The sequence below is a fragment of the Vigna unguiculata genome, chromosome 1 (assembly GCF_004118075.2).
Source record: "Vigna unguiculata cultivar IT97K-499-35 chromosome 1, ASM411807v1, whole genome shotgun sequence".
NCBI lineage: Eukaryota > Viridiplantae > Streptophyta > Magnoliopsida > Fabales > Fabaceae > Vigna > Vigna unguiculata.
This window is the reverse complement of record NC_040279.1, coordinates 40,427,128-40,442,214: the sequence shown is the minus strand read 5'-3', so window position 1 is coordinate 40,442,214 and position 15,087 is coordinate 40,427,128. Positions and strand designations below refer to the sequence as shown.

At 27.7% G+C, this 15,087-nt stretch overlaps 1 protein-coding gene across 1 annotated transcript; it reads left to right on the top strand.

Moving 5' to 3' along the window:
- Positions 1-5,629: 5,629 nt before the first annotated feature.
- LOC114191257 (wound-induced protein 1) lies at positions 5,630-6,588 on the top strand (the record flags this gene model as incomplete). The annotated part of the gene is made up of 1 exon (XM_028080430.1): positions 5,630-6,588. A coding segment is annotated over one exon (600 nt), but the record flags the coding sequence as incomplete, so codon positions are not given.
- Between the last annotated feature and the right edge of the window lie 8,499 nt (positions 6,589-15,087).

Genomic DNA, 15,087 nt, shown 5'->3' with positions numbered 1-15,087 from the left:
ATATACAAAAGCTTCTTGAGATATTAATCGTTTTCTTTTCTCTGCCAAACCCACTTTATAACATTACCAAACAAATAAAAAAAATATAACTGTCACATAATATAATTTATTTTTAAGTTGTTTTCACATTCATTTCTACAAAAATATCAAAACGAACAACGACTAATTGTGCTTTTTAAAAAGTCGATACCAGTGTTGTGTTTGCAATAATAATCTGAGTCAGCAAAGCAATATAAGGCACCGAGTCCTAAAAGTTTAGGAGCACTAAAAAAGTCAAAGAAAATGGTAGTTTGGGGCCACTTTGAATGCAGGGAAAGGGAGTTATAGATCTTGTTTCCTTGGTTGAAGTGAAACATAAGATGAAGTGGATAGCGACAGAGTGAGAGTGACATTGATGCATTAGTGAATAGGTTGTTTTTGGCATGGCACATAGGAGTGCTGGAAAGTTCCTTCTGGGGTAGTGCCTATTTGGGAATTGCCATCCACCACACCCAACATTTGCACCACTATCCATGGCCCTTTAGTTTTTAACAAAAATCAAATTGACCTATTTTATTTTACTATATTGATAGATATTAAGATTAATATAGTACCAAAACTATTTAAAGTATATCATAATTGAACTTATTATATTATTTATTATTGAATACCTTTAATTCCAAAGTTCAATGATTTTTTTAGGTGCATTGCATTTAACATCAACATTTTCTAATGCTTTTTGTTAAAATAACGTCCAATGTTCTCAATATAGTGTTCAACGATCTTGATTTTCACTCAGGATATACAAAATCTTGATTTTCTGTATTAAGTTATCCAATTTGGATTGTCTAAAAGAATTTTACTCTTTTATCAATTATTTTATAGTTCATAATTCAAACACATCCTTTAGACAAAGCAATTGAAATATTTCGATATAAATAAATCAAAGTACACACAATTTTATGATGGCAAATCAATCATTTTATCTTCCACATTTATTCACAAGTATTAATTCAATACTAATACAGTGAGTCTTAAATCAAACAAGTTCTTATACTAGTCATGCACCATATTCAACTATAAAAAACAATTATTTAAGTTTGCAGTAAAGATCATTTTTGTTAAAAGACTAGATTTCTTTATCTTGTATGATACTCCAAAAGCTTTCAAAACATTTATCCCATATCTTATTCCTACATGTGATCCTATCTACACACAAGAACATCGAATATGAATATACCATTAGGATCACTAACATGCAGAGAATCAACTTGAATAGAATTGAGCCACATGTGACTCAATCTTACTCACATGCACGAATGAACATAGTTCTGATTCTATAAAAGAATAGAAAAATAACTTATTTTTTTGTCGTTTTTGTCAAATAGAGTTGTAGGATTATTTGTTGTTGTGATTTCAATGTTAGACTCTGGTCAAATAAGATATAAATAATTCGTTAAATATTTTAAAGAAATATTAAATTTTCTCAATTGTAAGGAAAAAATTTATATATTAATTTTGTAAGTTACAATAATATCCACTAATAATGTTTTTTTCTTGTGATAGTTCAATCTACTTAATTAAAAAAACCATTTTAAAATTTAAACTATATTAAATCTTTCTAAACTACATAATAAAATTAAATAAATAAATTTTCTTGTAATATAAAAATAGGATATGCACAAGTAAATACAAAAATCCGAAAAGTTCAATAAACTAGTTTTAAAAATAAATTTATGCATAAAGTAATATAAAGTTATGAAAAACACATTAATTAATCAATTTTTTTTTATTATTTATAAAAATAGATCACTATTTTTTTTATTCTGTTTATCCATAAACAAATATATTTTGATTTTATTTTTTATCAATATGTTCTCTATGGTCTTATAGCTTTCGCGAAGCACGCAGTTCAATATTGAAAATTGCCTTGACTCTTTGAAACTTTAAAGTTTCGTGATTCATGGTACCTAATTCTTTTAACGTAAATAAAATATCAGTTGATCTTTGTCAAACATATTGAAATTGCATTTGACTATTTATATGAAAGTAAGCATGGACATCTTAGAAAAAATATAAGAAAAATAGTATTTTTAGAATGTCGGTTGAGTTTTATTTTCTCTAGAAAAAGATTTATTAAATTTTAAGCATTTTATAATTTGTTTGATATTTTTCAATTATTTTTTATTGAAATATTTCTTTAGTAAAAAATTTCTAAAATTTTATCATCATTTGATTTGATCACCCTAATGATGCTGTAGTTATTATTGTTGTCTTTTAGTTTTCAACTTGTTGATTGATTTGTTTCATTTCTTCTCAATTTTTTAACTCAATTATTTCTTAAATAATAAAAAGTGAATTAATTGGTGAATTAAAAAAATTCAAGAAAAACAATTGATCAACAAGTTTGAAATTTAAAAAAAAAAAATCTAACATCATTTCATCCACAGTAAAATTAAACCACAAGATAAAAAATAGTATATTATTTTTTTATGATGCCTTAACCAAAAATCAAAGCATCAAAACACAAAAAATAATGTAATTTTTTTTAAATTCTACAATTTTATGAAAAAAGTAATAAAATTCAACACAACAAAGAAAACATAATTAGTCAAAGTAAATAAATAATTAATATTAAAAAAATAAAAAAATAAAATCACTTTGTTTAATTTTTTTGATAATTTATATTAACTAGATTTATGTTTTATGAATTTATTTTTTCATTAAATTATTTTAATTTATTTTTTATAAATCACTGTTTAAATATATTAATATATCAAGTAAATTATTCACAAATTCTGATAATTCTTTTTATTACATTTTTTTCATTATATTTTCTTTAATACAAACAATACCACTTTTTATTATTTTTCTCCACAAATTTATTGTTTATCCCTTCCTTAAATCTATTCCTAGAAACAAACAAACAAAGAATTAACAAAACATGTTGAAGTAGAACCTGTCCTATTGTATGTAGGTCTGCGGAGTTGACAAATTAGGCAAAATGAACTAAAACTAGCTAACTACTTTAAACCATTCATTTATTGTGAACCTATCAACTTAACCACCTATTTATGTTAGTGTTAATTTTTTGTTAATTATATAATTACATCTTAATTTTGTTTCTTTATTGTGTCATTATATTTCCAAGTTCCCTTTACACGCACCAAACCTATCAAAATAAATAACATGTACCACTGTCTTTCTTTTTTCACTTTTAACTCTAAATTATTACTATTTTTACTTTTTTATATTTAAAATCATTGATGTTTTACACCTATTATACATTACATTCACTTCTTAAAATAATAATAAAATATTGTGGATAAAAAAAATAAGGATTAAAAGTTATGTAGGCTGGTTGAAATCTAAAATTAGGTGGAAAGCGCTTTCCGACCAAAAAAACGAAAAAAGTTGCTATTTTTGCGGATTTCCTTGTTTCTTTAATTTTTTTCTTTTTCATTCATCTTAACAGTCTTTCCTACTTCTATCATGAACATTTTCCAAATTGTTTTAATTATTTTAATTTAATTTAATGAATCAATCTATTTTTTATGTTATATTCCCGAAAATAGTATTATTATAGTAATACATAATATTTAGCGTTGGTCTTAAATATTATTTTAACAATAAATTGACTTTAGTTAATATTTTATCATTTATTATTTATATCTTATATTAGTATAATATTTATAATAATTTAACAGAAAGAATTATATGGATTATTTTTTTAATAATGACAAATTAAAAACATAATAAAATTAAAATAAACGAGTTGTAAATGGATCAATTTTTTTTAAAATTTAATTTTGTGTTATTCTAATTCCTGCAATGATGAAATTGCGTACAAGATACCACCACCTTCGTAGTTAATTTATTTTTTTATTTCAGTGTCGCTTTGAAACAGATATTATTAGTACTAATTTATCAACTGCGTCTTTACATTTTCTTAATTTATATTAATCTGTACAGTTGTCATAAAATCTGATAATACTTTAAAATCCCAAAAGTAAATGATTTCCTCTCTGTTTATATTTTAAGCATGCATGAATCCATACGTTTCAGATACTTTCAGATACACGTATTTAGTTTATATAAAATAATAAAATAGCTTGAGCTAATAAATCTTCAACATTTTAATCATACAAGTTTATCGTACCTTCTCTGTAGACATACGCAATAAATAAATTACAGAAGATAAATGCTAAATAGATTTTCATAACCTTTAGCACACTTTTAATTAAATTATACATGATACTTTACTTAACTTGTCTCCAACGTAAAAGTTATAATATGGAGTTTTATTTTATTTCATGTGAACTTTATTGGGCCCTATCATTAAAAAAAATAGTTTCTCAATTTTTAAAATTAATTTTTGTAGTTTTTATCATTCAAGTTTTATTTAAGATTTAGAGTCTGAGAAAGTGAACTATAAAATCTATATCTTAAAGACATAACTCTGTGTATGAGATCCATTAGAAATGCTTTAGATAAATAATATAATTTAATTATTTAATAAACCGAGTTCAAGAGTTTATACTTAATATTACAAATTCAACGAATTAATATGAATTGATTATATATTTTACTTCTTTTTTAGGTTCTAAGAATGGTTCCGGTAAGTAGAAGTGTATTCCATCTTGCCGATATGTACACATTTATTATGACATTTGAATGAACAATATTGGTCTTTTTCAAATAATAAACTAGAAAAGACAGTGATATAATAATAAAATAAGCTAAAAAATTAAGTTAATTATTGTGTGGTTGGAAAGTGTAGGTATGTTTAATCAGAACAAAAACAGGTTTTATGGGTGATAGCTTAAACAGAATATCATTTATTGTGAGAAAAAAAAGACATAACTACTAACAACTACTCTGCTGCTACCAACCATAACCATACCTTGTGGTTAAGGAAGCCAACCAAGTTAAGCTAAATCCGTTAACGTAAGAAAGTAACCCAAAAAACAGAGACCCGCAATCGCATTTTTATATACACGCTTTCGCTTATCACTTTATTCTTCTTTTTTAAAGTCGACACAAAAGTAACAACATTTTTTAACCTATAATGTTAACAGTTGTTTTTCAATTTTCACAGTTAAACCCACCGAAGTGGTTTCGATACTTTATTCCAAAACCACTACTAGTTATCTTTAACTTTTTTGCGAGTAAAGGAAAAATAAAGACAAGATGTTTATACAAAAAACAAAAATATTTGCATTACAATATAAACATTTATTTAATTTTTAATAATAACACAGTATTTTTTTCAAATGATTGATGCTTAACATGAATTTATAAAAAAAAAAATTCAACCTTTTTTAAGGAATTGGAAATCCATATCCAAATGGAAATATTTAACATTAGCAAAGATTTTTCTTGCTCACATCTACTCTTTGGCACACACAAACACATCACTAAAACCCAAGTCAAAAAAGTAGGCTTGACCGTCTCTCTTCCTTTTGTTACCATTCTCATACCTCATGACGTTGCAACATTTATACCCATTAAAACCCTACGCTGTTCCCACTTCATCCACTAATCATTCCCGACAGCCAATAAAATTCTGACACGTACCCCAACAAAACCGACTCCAAAAAACATTGGCCGCACCGGATCGCAAACATCGCGGCGCAGCCTTCCTATATAAACCCCTCCTCGGTCCCCTTGCAAGACTCAAAACAACGAAACAAGACATTGTTTGGCTAATTCCGATTCTCGAATCGTCTTTCTTTCCACCGAAACTCGAAACCTTTTTCTCGAACTGGCTAACTCTCAGGCAAGTGCTTCGGACGCTGATTCCAGCAACAAGCGGCTGGTGCTAGCACTGTATGACGCCCTAAGCTCCGGCGACTCCGCCGCCGTCGCCAAGATCCTCGCCGCCGACCTCGAGTGGTGGTTCCATGGTCCCCCCTCACACCAGTTTTTGATGCGCATGCTCACCGGCGATTCCACCGCCGAAACCTTCCGATTCGTTCCTCAATCCACCGCCGCCTTCGGCTCCACCGTCCTCGTCGAGGGCTGCGACACCGCCCGCAACATTGCCTGGGTTCACGCCTGGACCGTCGCGGATGGGATAATTACTCAGGTGAGAGAGTACTTTAACACTGCCCTCACCGTCACCCGCTTCGAAAACTCCGGCGAGATTGTTCCCGCAAGCTCCGGCACCGGCCGCTTCCCCTGCGTGTGGGAGAGCAGCTTATCGGGTCGGGTCGGGAAATCCGTGCCCGGTTTGGTTCTGGCAATATAAACAATAATAATAAAATATATAAATAACTAAAACGCGGTCACGTGTTGCCGTTACTGGAATAATTAAATAAAGAGGTTGTGCACGTGGCGGTGACAGGGTCACTCGGTTTCAGGGAACACTGATAATTGCTATTGGTGTTTTTCGGAGATTTGAGAGATGTGAGACCCTTGTTGTTGTTGTTTGTGTGGTTCTTTCGGGTCTTTCAGTTTCGTTTGTTTGTTTGATTCTGTGTTTTGGGTACCAACATGGGTGTACCCAGGTGGCTGGATTTTCCTTCTTGTGCAATGTGGTGGGTTGATGATGATGCAATAAGAATACCTATGACTTGTGATTTTAAGAATCGTGTTTTGGTGTTGCTATATGCTACTTTTATTATTCTATTTGGCGTTTGTCTAATTGAGCTTCAACAACCAAGAAATCATCTCCTTTTCTTCTAAAATTCCAACTCCAGATTTTATCACTAATAATAATTTTATCTTAACTTATCTACACATTTGATTGCCAAATATATGTAATTTTAGACTATAAATAAGTTTTTTTTTTTGTTTTTCAATGTTCTTGTTTGAAAGTTCACTTTGATGTTCTCTGTGAAATTTTGAGGGATATTCTCTCTTTTCATTTTTAGGAGACAAAATTAGAGTAAAGTTGTATAAAAAGTGGAGATTTTGTTGAAGTGACAGGTTCACTTTACTAAAGTTAGGAACTCACCATTAAAAAAATCAAAAATAAAATGAAAACAAAATAATAAAATTCTCCAAGTTAATTTTATTTTTAATTAAACTGCAACAGAAAAAAAAAAAATCAAACCCCTCCTATTTAAGTTCTTGTTTTTCTTTAATAAGATTTAAACTTGACTATTCATTTTATAGAAATGAAAAAGTCATTTTTATTTCAAGTATGTCTTACTTGTATTTTATTCTTATTTTCTGACCTATCTAAAGGCAGGTGAAAACACGTTTTCCTCCGGTGCAGGTGTCGTTTATCACGTGTAAAAAAATCTCATCAATAATTGCACTCCTGAACAAATGATCGTCAATAATTATGCTACTACCAAATTAGCATCGAAAATTCTTTGATTAATGGAAAAATAATAGATTCAAACAATACTTTTTAATAATAAGAGTAATACTATCTTCGTAAATTGCAATAACTTGGAAAGTTATCATAAACAGGGAAAGGTTTGAGTGGTGGCATAACTTTTTTGAGTGGTAGGGCTAAGATCCTTCGGGAAAATTCCAAAAGGGATAGAATCGAAAGAGAAATGAATGAAATTGGTATTCAGAAATTTAAGAAAGAAAAAAACTTGTTTCTACTCCTATTTTGATGTGATGTTGCACTTTACTTTTGCTCGTTGCTTACTTCATTGAAAAGACTCTGTTTTAGTGCATGCTCTTAAACAACAACACCCTTTTTCATCAATCTGCTGATAAGTTCAGTTGTTTCGTGCGTCTATTGTCTACATATCAAATTTCCAATAATTATTATTAAGGATTTAATTACTCTAATCATTAAATTAACGATGTAATTGGAATCGAGTTGGAGATGCGTCTGGTATAATGTCTAACCAACTGAATCTCGCAACTTGGGTCAATTATTTTTCTTTTTTTTGCGGCCTTAAAATAAAAAAAGAGGAAGAAAAGATAAAGACTATAAAAATGCGTTTTTTTTTATTTTTATTTATTTCCTTGGATGGGGAGTCAAACTTACTTATCTATTTTCACTATTTTATTTTCTGGATGACCTACTTTTGATGTTATTTATTTCTCTGTTTTTGAGAGACGCAAGGTTAATGAGATCTTTTAGGGCAAATATGTTTGAGAAATATAATAAAAGAGTTTTGAGAAATGTGGAGGAACAGCTAATAGAAAGCTGGAAGAAGATCCAAAAGTCCTGTGGCAAATACAAACAAAAACTTGTTCACTTCTCTGGCTTTAATTAATTAATCGAAGTTGGACACTGATCACTCACACAACCTCCATAACAACACCTTTTTTATTAGTTAAAATTGAATAACAAATAAAATAAAAAAATTTGAAAGTATTATTAAGAAAAAGATGTTTAAGAAGATGTTGATTGGTAATGAAATACATTGCATTTGATATATATAGCATGGTGGTGCATGATATGATGAGGTATTGATGGATGAATGGTCGCTTTCCCACGGTCGCGGCAGAATCAGCCACCACCATTTATTTTTTGTAATAGGACCCATTATTTGTTAGTGTGAAGATATTAATGTACTGTGTCCATTCATTGTGTTACATATTTTACCAGCATCTTATGAACAAAAGGGAATCTCTGTGTTCAGTGCTAACACACATATATATCTTTAGTCTTTTCTCTCATGTCTTCCATTTCACGTTTTATATACAAATTTCTTAGGAAGCAACTACAAATGAAAAACAGCCATGTGCATGTGCATGTGCCTTTTATAATCAATGATTTTGCTGGATGCATCATCTTCAACTCCCAACTAAGAATGCCTTAATCTATAGTTTTCTTTTGTGTGTGCGTGCTAAATAAAATAAACCTACTTCCTCAGGTTTTTGTTCCTTCAGGATTATCGAGATGACTGTGCATGGCGAATGCAGCCAAATTTTGTTTTATACTAGATAAAAAAATGTAGATGTGTTTTTTCTTTCGAAGGGTAAAATTTTCCTTTGAAACACAACAATTTATTGTCCTTTAGTTCAGACACGAGTCCATGAATCTAGCACTGGTTTAGTGAGTGATGAATTTGCTGTGAAACAAGAAGGCACAAACATTTGACCGTCTTTTGCGGATGACTCGGCAAATCCAAGACATGACTTGTTCATTGGAATTGAGTTGAGTTGAGACACAAACAAATGGATCTGAAGGCTCAGTAGAAAATATTATAGGTGTTTTTTTGTTTTTTTTTTTAATCTCTGTTCACGATGCTTAGCGGAGTCCACAGCACACAGTGACTAGGACAGAGATAACAAGATAAACAGTTGAACACCCATCTTGTTCCTTTGAACAAATAATAGATTCAGATTCAACACCTAATAATGTTGAGTTGTTAAATCATTGTTATTGGTGTATCTGCACAAGGGATCAATGACAATGAGACATCTACTTGAACCTTCGGATGGAAAAAAACATGTTAATACAATGCGTCTAATTATAGCCTAATTAATTACAGAGTTCTTTAATATGTAAATTTTGACAGTTTTTTTTATATGATGTGTCATCTTTTAAGTAATTTTGAAATATTTAAAATAAAAAAAATAAAAAATTATTTAAAAAATATCACCTAAAATTATAAGAGAAAGTCGTTAAAATTTAGTAATCAAAAAAAATATATATATATATATATATATATATATATATATATATTTACTGATTACATCGCAGAATTGGTGTTTGTCTTGACGATTTGGTAGAGAAGAGAGAGGATGAATGACGTTAAGTGGGGATGATAAATTTAAAAGTGACACAAATACGTCACCTTCTGCTTTTCCCCTCATCCTATTTTTCCAGTAATTGTTTTCAACTACGGAACAGAATAAATCCAATTGCATAAACACGTTTTAAAATTCTCTGAATAGGTTCTACCGAAAAATAAAATTCTCCTTTTATAGAACTTTCCCTCAACTTGGATTATCATCGGAAGTATTCACATAACAGCATCCAAGTTTCATTTTGTTTCAGTTACTTTTCTCCAATTTCGCCTAATTAAGCGGTGCAATTCTACACTCTATTGCTTCGTTTGGTATGGTATGTAAGAAGAAATCTATAACTATTTATCGAAGTAGATTAGAAGATTTTGATTAGATGATTTGAGTTTATTTATAAGAAAATTATGAATCATCATCTTCTGTGTTCTTTCTTTTCTTTCATGTTAGAATGAGAAAGAAGAAAAAATCATAACCAACCACAAGGGACTTATGTTTTAGGAATGCACATAAAGTTGTCTTATATCTGTCTATAACACATGATTCATTATATTAAGTTGTCTTATATGTATTATTTTAATTCATATTTGTAATCGTTTAATAATTCATAATAGACTAGGTGACGTGTATAATTTATCATGAGTTTATTATTATTATTATAAATAAAGTTTTTTTTTCAATCAAATAATTTTTTGTCCCTTTTTAATTTTTTTAGTAAATGAAGTCTAAGGAATATCTTATCATTTGATGATTTGTTATGCCACCATTATACATGTCAAATCACTGATTAGGTACAATAGGATGCTATTCTGGAGTGCTGAGAAGTTATGGAGCGGATAGAATTAATCCTTTATTTGGTAGAAAGAGAGAGAGAGAGAGAAAATAAATTATTAATTAGAAAGAAATGAATACTAATTTTTATTTATTATTATGTTTTTAATTGTTTATTACTATTATTGTAATAAACAAATACACATAATCATTATTAATTATGGATATTCCATAATGAATTTAATAAAAAATAGTTAGTTTGTTAATTATATTTATGCATGTAATATAATCTATTATATTTATTAATATAATTCCAAAATAATAATTATTTAATAACAATTATTTATGCATGTAGTATAATCTATTAGGTTGTATTTCTTTCTATGAGGAAACACAAATTCCAGTATTTGTTTTTCCTTGTTTACCCATCTACGTACCTAAACCAACATTTATTTTGTTAAATTGGAAGGAATGCTTTAATTTCTTTTATCCTTCAGATCAAGAATAAAGGTAAAATTTTCAAATTTTCATTATTAGTACATATTATTTTAAATTAGAGTTGTGAAAATTAGTTTCAACTCAACCTATTAAAAAAGTTCAATAAATAAGTTAGGTTAAAAAAAGTTGTGGCCAGAATCTATATAAACGTAAATTAGGCCCATCCAAAAACTTACAAGTGAGTCCATCTTATACAGCTATAATTATATTTTTTTTAAAGTAAAGTAATATTATTTTTAAGACACATTCATGTACTAATATATATATATATATATATATATATATATATATATATTTATGCTATATTTACAGTATATTTATAATAATATTGTTTTTTCTTTTTAACTTGTGTAGGTTAGAATAAAAACCTAATATTGCCATAACTGTTAAAGATAAGCAGATGAAAGTAGGATGTTTTGTTTTCATTTATAGGTTTTGCGTCTTTTACTGAATAGATATGTTCGAAATGCATTTGGAAAGAAGAAGAGTTAGTGGTTGGAGGAATGTAGTGACCCAAAATGTTAAGAACTTAAATTTAATATAGGTTATGTTTGAAGCAACCATTGGCGTCACTTCTTGTTAAAATCACTTGCCATAGCTGCTAAAAGAAGTAAGAATTTATCTCAGTGAGAAAAATTTTGATACAACGTATTGAAGAGTCTTTGAAGACAGTAAGCAACTTAAACTTAAAAATTTTCTTTTTAATTTACAAGAATGGATAAGTTTTTTAAAATTATCTAAATATGCAAGTCATACCCAGAAATGTGATTTCAAAACGATAAGAAATTATAAAGTATTGGAATTGTGAAATACGTAATTTAAATATAAGAGCGAGGCGAGTTTGGGTATTTTGGATTGTTGTGGGTTATGAGAAGTGATTTGAGTTTGTTTTTTTGACGTGTTGCACATCGTTTTCGACATTTTTCCACGACCTTTACTTTTGGTTACCTTATGAGATAAGATAAGAGACAATCTATTCATATCGATGGTGTTATCATATACTCATACATCAATTTTTAAGCCTCTCTTCAGTCCTTGTCATAAATTTCAACATAATTTTCTACCTTTCTTTTATTTTCTGTTTACAAGTAAGCATTCCACTCTTATTGCACATTCAAAACAGGAGAATAATAAAAGGACATATTCAAAATGAATTCAAGTAGGATCTAGTTTTCACAGGATTAAATATTTTTTTTATTTGTATATCTTAGACTTTGAATTTTTCAGTGTTGAATCGTGGAAGTAAATTTGCATGGAAATTCTTTTAGGATAAAAAAAAAAAGAATACTTGTGATATTCCCATAGTTTCTGAATTTTGAATAGTTGAGAAGAGACAGAATTCTGAAATTCCATGGCTAAACTTTTTAGTTAGTTAAACATAAACTCCAAAGTGCAGTGACGAGGAGTATATATTAAGTGGGAAAAGAAATCAGCCAACATATTATTTGCACTTTCTTAAAAAAAAAAAAAACGAAATAGAAGCAGAAGTATATGCCTGTTGGTGTGTGAGAAAATGGGCATAAAATTTAAAAAGGTGCTGGTTTTAAAGAATATTCTTGGACCATTTTGAAGTTAGAATATGAGAATGTTCTTCACAGTCATTTTGGCTGCTCAAAAGTTTTGGTGTAATAGCCAAAAATGAACAATTTGGCAAGTTTTAATGATAGCAGAGGAATTTTTTAAAAGATACAATCCACCGTTTAACACAATCTTTTTTCAAAATTAAATATGATTGAGATGGATATCAACATCATATTGAAAAATTATCATAAGTTATCATGATAAGATTAAAATTAGATTTTTTTATAACTCACAACTATAAAAGGTTCTCACACAAACATAAAAAAAAAAAAAACAGTGATAAATGTGATGGATAAATATAAGTATAAAAATAAAGTAAATTTCTTTTATAAATTGTTCGATATGGTTTAAAAGTAATTGAACATATAAATTTAATAAACTCAATTTTAATTTTGCTTCTCTTACTCAAATTTAATTACCGGACTTACATTATGCCTGCTTATTCATTCTCATTGAAATTATAAAAAAAAAAAACATTAGATGAGTCTTATTTTTTAACTTTGAAAATAAGTGATTAGGACAAAATAAAATGGTAGAAAAGATCAATATATTGAATTTATTGTACATTCAATTTTTAATATATATATATATATATATATATATATATATATATATATATATATATATATATTGAAAATAGAGTAGTTTGTTAGTCAATTTATTTGACCACTTATTAAATTGACCTAGGTCTAGCATTAAATATAAGAAAATTTGAAGTAGTTAAAGTTGTCCATTCAACTTGATTTGAATTTGTCTTGGTCAATTGCTTGACACAACTTGGAGCGACAATGATATTATAGATGTATTTCAAAAAATTGTTCATCATTTTTATAACTTTCTTCCAATTTCAGATTTGTCTTTCTTATTGATCCTAATGAAACATCATAAATATTTATATTGATGAATAATAAATGAAAATTTTAAATTTAATTAACAATAACATTAATATATCCATTAGCAATGCCTTTTAAAAATTAAACTAATTTAATTATTTTTATTAATAAAAACTATTAGAAACGTCTTATATTAAAAGATTAAATATAAACTATAAAACAATAAAAGCAAATATGCAGTCAGTGTCAGCTGTTTATTTTGTCCACTTCATGCGCATAGAATACAAGTTGCTGCATTTAGTGCATTTATTGTGACTGCGTTAGTATTTTTTAATTGAACATATTTCATCTATATGATATAATATATTATTATTTTAAATATTCATAACAAATATTAATCAAATATCATTAATTTTATATAATTTTCTTACACGTAATATTAACAAATAGTTTGCTATCATTTGGTTAATACGTTTAAAAAAAATTACTTGCAAATGACACATTCAAATTTAAAATATGTTTTAATTAGTAGTTGACATCATTAAAATTGACATCATTAAAATTGAACTATCTTTGCATTATATTTCAAGTGAATTCAAACTACAAATAAATGGGCCTGTAGTGACTGGATCATGATGCTTGACCATGAGAAATACACGGGACTTTGTTAATAAGCTTTATTATTGACCGTTGTAAGGAAACTGAGGCTTTTGCTATTGTACCCCACGCTTTCTAAATGTACTCCATGAATGATAAGAAATGTAAAAGAAAAAGTGTTTTTTATGCATATAAAAGCTGAATCATCTACATTTTTCTTCCTTTGATTGTATTTACGTCGTAGTGTCTCATCCAGCTTGAAACAAGTTCTTAGTATTATGTTTTTCCTATTCATATAATTTAAAAAGGTTTTTGGATATGTAACCAATATAAAATGTCGGAAAATTATACTTTGAATCTATTTTTTAAGTCTCATCTTTTACTTCTTGAGATAAGTTAGTGTACTTCATTAATTATTTCAAAGAAAAAATACATTAGTAAATAATCAATTACTCAAATTACACCACGTCAAAAGATAAATTATGAAAGTAAAGAATAAGAGTCATAATATCATAGTAAAAAATGTTTATTTCATTCTCCTCTTTATAATTTGTTATTTGAAATAGTTTAAGTTGAGTGTGCATCTTTTGTAACCAACACTAAATGAAAAATAGTAATTTTAACATAACTTATACTTAAATAAATAAATTTAATTAGTCAGATGGTACCTACCTGTCTTTAGATGTGTCAGTTTGATATCTGTTCTTAAAAATGTATCAATTAAGTCCTAATTCTTACAAATTTGTCTCAATTAGATTTCTTTTAGAAAAATGAATAATTATTAATATCGTTAACTTTATTTATGATTTTTATCACTAAATTTTGATATAAATATAAATACTTAATTTTATAAATCATTTTAAATATCAATACATTAATATTTTTGTTTTTTAAAATAATCTAATTGAGACCTCTTTTTAAAAATTCATACTCAATTAATGCCTTCTTAAAAAAGAGTCTTCCTAAAAATGATATGAAATTGAGACGTCCAAATTCTAAATGAAAATTCACTAATTAAACCATAAATAAATTATTATGCATAACTATTTATTATGAAATAGTAATGTAATTACTCTATCCTGCTTATATTTTTTGGCCAATAATTTTATCATAAAAAGTTGGACCTAACCTTTCTTTTTTATCAATTCATTATCTTTCTCAT